At 48.8% G+C, this 6,000-nt stretch overlaps 1 protein-coding gene across 1 annotated transcript in view; it reads right to left on the bottom strand.

Annotated features, from left to right (window-relative positions):
• GREB1 (growth regulating estrogen receptor binding 1) overlaps positions 1-3,342 on the bottom strand; it is a 124,898-nt gene extending 121,556 nt beyond the window's left edge. Inside the window, exons 1-2 of the mRNA XM_081264835.1 lie at positions 2,703-3,342; positions 1,032-1,095 (exon numbers count right to left, since the gene is read on the bottom strand). Of these exons, the coding sequence (XP_081120961.1) occupies positions 1,032-1,095; positions 2,703-3,292 (654 nt within the window). The 5' untranslated portion in view covers positions 3,293-3,342. The remainder of the gene's footprint in view (positions 1-1,031; positions 1,096-2,702) is intronic.
• Between the last annotated feature and the right edge of the window lie 2,658 nt (positions 3,343-6,000).

Genomic DNA, 6,000 nt, shown 5'->3' on the forward strand with positions numbered 1-6,000 from the left:
TTATTTTTTAGTTTTCGGCAAACACAACATCTTTGTTTGTATGTGGTGCTGAGGATCGAACCCGGGCCACACGCATGCCAGGCGAGTGCGCTACCGCTTGAGCCACATCCCCAGCCCCAAGAATTTTATTTTTATAGCAGGAAAAAAATATGCCAAAGAGTTCACAGTAATTATATATGGATCTCTGGGGGTTTGGAACTCTTCTGTATATTCTGAAATTTTATGTCAAAAATATATGTTGCTTCTACCATAGCCTTCTCCTGACATTTTTTCAGTGTAATTATCTTTAAAGTACTATAATTTAGCTATGTATCTAGAAACTGACCTAAAAGCCAAGAATACCCATTAAGCATTGAATGAGCTGAGAGGATTAACAATCTGGAGTCTTTATGAAGGGATTAGAGGTGCACAGACCTTGGGAATTGTCTGCCCAGGGTTCCAAGAGCTACTCTCTCGGTTATTCCTAATAATCAGCTGCCCCCACAAAACCCCAAAAGGTTTCCTTCCCAAGTCTGTAACATCAGGCCAGAGGGAAAACAAGAGACGATTAAGCAAGCGCCCTGTCGGGAAGGACCACACCCCAGCCTTTGCTATAAATGTCCTGATCTCTCTGATTTTGATTACCACTTCTAGGTATGGAGCTCCGGCCACCAGGCGGGGGATCTGCCTTATCTCTTTACATCACACTCTATCTTCTTCCCATTTGGATTTTCTAACATTTTATTAGCTCTACTTTGATACTGCCTCAAAAGAATCTGGACTCTTTAAATAATTCAAATGTTGAAGCCCCAAACTAGACCACAATGTTCATAAAAAGGGAGTTTTCTAATGTCAAAGAAAATGGCAGTCCTAGAACAGCCACATACAATGCCTCAGGAGCTCAGTGCATTGCTCACTAAATGAAAGAAAGAGCTATTGATTTTGTATTAAGCATAGAAGCCTTTAAACAAGCTCCATGAGATTATAAACTCCCGCTTTAAAAAACAGCAAGACAAAAATACCAATATTTTTAAGGTATATCTTCAAATTACCTGCCCAGTAAAAGATTTCAGGTATTGGTGATGAATGTGAAACACTTTAAGCCACGTAAGCAACCTGCAATACAAGCAAGGAGAAGCAGGGAGGCAGTTTCAACCCATGCTCACCTTTTGCTCCATAAAGAGTACTTGTCCCAGAATGAAGAACAGAACACCTCATTCATGCACTGCTGTTGGGGACTGACTGAGAATGTCACAGATCACACTGAAAACTTTAAAAAGAACCAGAGAGATTTCAGCCTGAGAAAAGACTCCCAGAAACATCTCCTCACCTTTGTTTCATGTGGTTGCTTCACATTTTAAATCTAGTTCTGTTTCCTCAAAACAAACTTTTCTGAGGACTCAGAAAAAGTGCTTTGGAAACAATGGATTGGTTATAAACAAAGTCAGCAAAACTGCCCAGAAACTGAAGAAACCCTAAGAAAACAGTTGCTGGTGGGATCTAACCAACCTTTAAAACTCTTAGCAACTTTTTTTTTCAGTGCTGCAAACTAGACCCCAGTGAACCCGACATTTATATAAGATGGAGCTCAGAATCCGCTTGCCTAACACCCCCCAATAAATGAGAAATTAAAGTGCTCTCAGTGAGAATCACAGTGTTTATTCAAGTTAAATTTACACATTTATTTTTTTTAAGAGAGAGAGAGAATTTTTTTAATATTTATTTTTAGTTCTTGGTGGACACAACATCTTTGTTTGTATGTGGTGCTGAGGATCGAACCCGGGCCGCACGCATGCCAGGCGAGTGCGCTACCGCTAGAGCCAAATCTCCAGCCCCCACATTTATTGTTTTAAAGCGATAATAAAAACGCTTTCAAGGCCTGAAGTAACACTGACCTCTATAATAAAGGCTGATTAAAGAAAAGCTTCAGTATATAAAGTAGGTGTTTCCTCTTTTCTCATGGTCCTCATGACCAAGGATCAAAAGAGCGATGACAGCAAAATGGTCTGGCTTCCTTCTGAGTGAATGGCGGGTCTCCTGGCCTCCCCCCACCCCTCCGCCACTGCCGACGCCCTGGCGGCCACACACACACACACACACACACACACACACACACACACCCCTCTTCTTGGACTTCAGGGTAGCAGCCTTTGTTCCCAAGTCCCCAAATGGGATCCAGTTACGAAGCCCCCCTCCCCTGAACCAGTCTCTCCAAGTCTCTCTTCAAAGCCTGTCCCAGGGCCGCTCCTATTCCCATCTTCTCCCAAGTCCCAAGTGCTGCGGGAGGTGTGGCTGCCGCCTCGGGCTCCAAACAGCCTCTCTAAATTACAGAGAGAGTCGGATGCACGCACACACTCCCGAAATAGTGATCACCAGTACCACCACTGTCATTTTTAAAAGCACCCACCTACAGAGCGCTCACCACGCGCCTAGCGGGTCGCCAGCGCTTTGCGCGCGCCAAGTCGATGTGTCCCTGCCTGTCCCCTCTCTGTGTGTCTTCTCTCGGTTCGTTCCCCCCACCACCACTTCTCTCCAGCACCCCGGTCCCCACACTCGCTCGATGCTGAGCCACCTCCTTCCCCGGGGCAGGGATGGAAAGTGTCCCGCGCCAGCCGCGCGTCCCAGACCCGCCGGAGCTGCTTGGTGGGGCCAGCGGAGTTCGAGCTCGGAGCCCACACGCCCCGCGCAACCGAGCCCTGGCCGCTCCCGGCGGCCGATCTTACCTCGGGTCCTTTGTCCTCCGGCCGCCGGACCCCGCCGCCCAGCGCCCGCCGCCGTCGAAGGGCCAGCCCAGCCTGCAGGCTGCGCTCCCAGCCGCCTCGCCCGGCCCGGCCCGAGTGCGAGGCTCTCGGCAAAGCCCGGATCTCTGGAGCCCCTGCCGGCGCGAAGGACTCGACCCCTGACCCCCGCCGCCCCCTGCAATCCACTTCTCCGGGTCTTCCGGGCGGCCGCTCAGGAGGCCGGCCAGTGGGCTTGGCCGCCTCTGGACCCCGGCTGGGACCAGGTTGGGGATGAGGGCGGCTCTGGGCGCCAAGCGTCGGGCCAGAGGCGGGTGACACCAGCAGCAGCGGGGCCCCTGCCTGCGCCCCAATTTTAGCCTCCCGGGTCCTAGTCCCCGCCAAGGACGCAGTTCCCCCTCTGCAGTGTCGGGGTGCCCGCGCCCCAGGGAAGGCCACTGCGCAGGACCGCCGCCGCCCTCTAGCTGCTCGGCAGATGCCTGGGTCCCGTGCCCGCGCCCCCCTGGATAAGTCCAGAAAGAAAGGCCGCCCACACCTGGGGCGCCGGCCAGTATCGCTTCCTTCTCCGCCCTCATAGAGGGACTCCTCCCAGCCTCGACCCGTCCTGTGCCCAGGTGCACGCACCCTGCCATCCCCGCGCGGCCACGCTGGACGCCCCCCCCCCCACCCCCGACTTCGCACCGGAGGGGTCTGGATGGAAGTTGGAAGAAACCTCGGAGGATAGAGGTCATTTTGTCGCTTGGAACGCAGGCGCCCGGAGGGGACGCAGCGGGTCTAAGAGGCAGCGGGAGCGGAATCCAGGTTTCCTGACCGCTCCCCCCCCCCCCCACGCAGGAGACCCCAGTACCTTACTCAGGCGGTCCCGGCAGAGTCCTGAAACCTCAGCGCCCGAGGGTCCCTTAGGTGCGGTCCTGGACTGACGGCGGGACCCCCTGCGGCCCCTGCCCTCCCCTACCTACCGCCGACCCGCTCAACCAACACGGTTTGCAGGGGCGAGTGGAGGGGCAGCGCTTGAGTCCCCAACCAGTCGAGATCGGTAAGCAGCCCACGGTAAGGCTGTCTGAGGCCCGCAGACTAAAAAGAAGATTCTGGAACTATGGGCACCTGTGGGTGGAATCTGAACAACTTTTCCTGGTGCCAGTGTCGGTCAAAAGGGTGAGTGAAGAAGGAAGGAAAAAGCAAACCTCAAATGATGTGTTGTAGTGTCGCCGCACGCCTGTGATCCCAGTGGCTTGGGAAGCTGAGACAGGAGAATCTCAAAGCCAGCCTCCTCAGCAAAGGCGAGTTGCTAAGTAACTCAGATCAAATACAAAATAGAGCTGGGGATGTAGCTCGGTGGTCGAGTACCCCTGAGTTCAATCCCCGGTACCATAGATAGATAGATAGATAGATAGATAGATAGATAGATAGATAAATGTATTGTGTTCATCTACAATGAAAAAAAATAAATATATAAAAAATATATTAAAAATTATTGCGCTGCAGACCTCGCTGGTGACCATTGCAGAGGTGGCCCACAACAATGAGCACAGGAAAGTCGAGTAAAACTCAGAAAGCTGGGTCGACAAACAGAACTTCTTTTTCTTTCTTTTTTAAAGCAAAAGACTGACGTCGGTGTTTTCAGGAAACTGCCAGCAGCAGAAGGGAGTCTGGAGACCCCCCCCCTTACCTTCCTGCCACTCACTCTGAGGACCCCAGAGGACTTGGACCTGTGTAAGGGCCAACTTCCTTGAAAGCTGAGGAGAAAGTCACAGTAGGACGCTGAGTGGTTAAAGGAGGAAAGGGGTGAGAACACAGAGCCCAGCAAAGGCCAGAACGTGTCTCCAGAAGGAATCTCTGGGGGTCTCTGTACTCTGATGGGCAGCACCATCATTTTCCTTTTCTCCTTATGAAATATTTCGAACACACCAAACTAGGGAGGGTAACATCATGAGCCATGAGCCCAAGAAATTGCCAATGCCAACATCCTGCCATACTGGATGGAGGTGTTTATGTAAGAAAATCAGTATGGTAGTACAGCTAAAGCCGGTGACAGCCCTCCCACCTGTTTTTCCCTCCCCATTCCAGCCCTAGTACTCTTCCAAAGTAGCCCATCCATGCTTTTATGCCGTCAGTTTGTATGCATGTATTCATAACCTACAGAGCACTTTTACTAGCTTTACAACTTTCTCTGTTATCACAGTTGCTTATTATCTAACCTGGTTGTTTTGTTTCATTCCGCCCTGAATCAGGTTTGTAAGATCCGTCTGATCGTACACACAGATCTAGTTTATTCATTTTACAGCTCAATAGTATTCCATTACATGAAAATGACACAATTTACAATGACTGAAAATGTCTTCTGTTGATGGCCATTTGTTTTGATCAAGATTATATAACAAGAACAGCAGTTAAAACTCTTGAAATTGCATTTGTTTCCATTGAAATCACTCTGGCAAAAGCATATACAGAGTAACTATGTTGCATTAACATTAACCAAAACGTTTGCTTTGTGGTTGGGGTTAGTTATTAGCACACTTGCTAAGCCAATTATCGCTGCAGGAAATGGCCTTACATCTTTCCCCTTTGTGGACAGCTTATTTCTTTTTAAGCAAATAAAATCATATAGAACAGGGGTCAGCCAACTTTCCATAAAGGTCAAGAAGTAAATATTTTAGACTTTGCCAGTTAAGAAGCAAAACTGAGGTTGTTATAAAACTATTTTAAAAATGTAACCTTTTAAAAATGTAAAAAGGATGGGGTATAGCTCAGTGGTAGAGCACTTGCCTACCACGTGTGTGAGACCCTGGCTTTGATCCCCAAGACCGCCAAAAAGGAAGGAAGGAAGGAAGGAAGGAAGGAAGGAAGGAAGGAAGGAAGGGAGGGAGGGAGGGAGGGAGGGAGGGAGGGAGGAAGGAAGGGGAGAGAAAAGAAAAAAGAAAGAGCCTCCCTAGTTAGGTTTATGGGTTGTAAAACAAAACCAAACCAAACAAGCAGCTGAGCAGATTTGCCCAACCCCACTATAGAAGAAAGACATTCCAAAAGTTACTTCCTTTCATTAAAAAGGCACTCACTTTCAATAAATACAAAAAATACTTTGGCTCAACAGAATGAAAGTGAATACGATGTTCTAATTAGGAAACATTTCTAACAGAGATGTCCTGTATATCTTAACTATTTATTACAAAAACTTTGCGGGGGGAGATTTAATCCAATTTTAGACTTTTGGAGAAAGATTTAATCTTATTTTTGAAGATCTATAATGAATTTTAGAAATGGATAAACCCCTGCCATTTAAGAAATA

The sequence above is a fragment of the Spermophilus citellus genome, assembly GCF_964194105.1.
Source record: "Spermophilus citellus genome assembly, chromosome: 13".
Taxonomy (NCBI): Eukaryota; Metazoa; Chordata; class Mammalia; order Rodentia; family Sciuridae; genus Spermophilus; species Spermophilus citellus.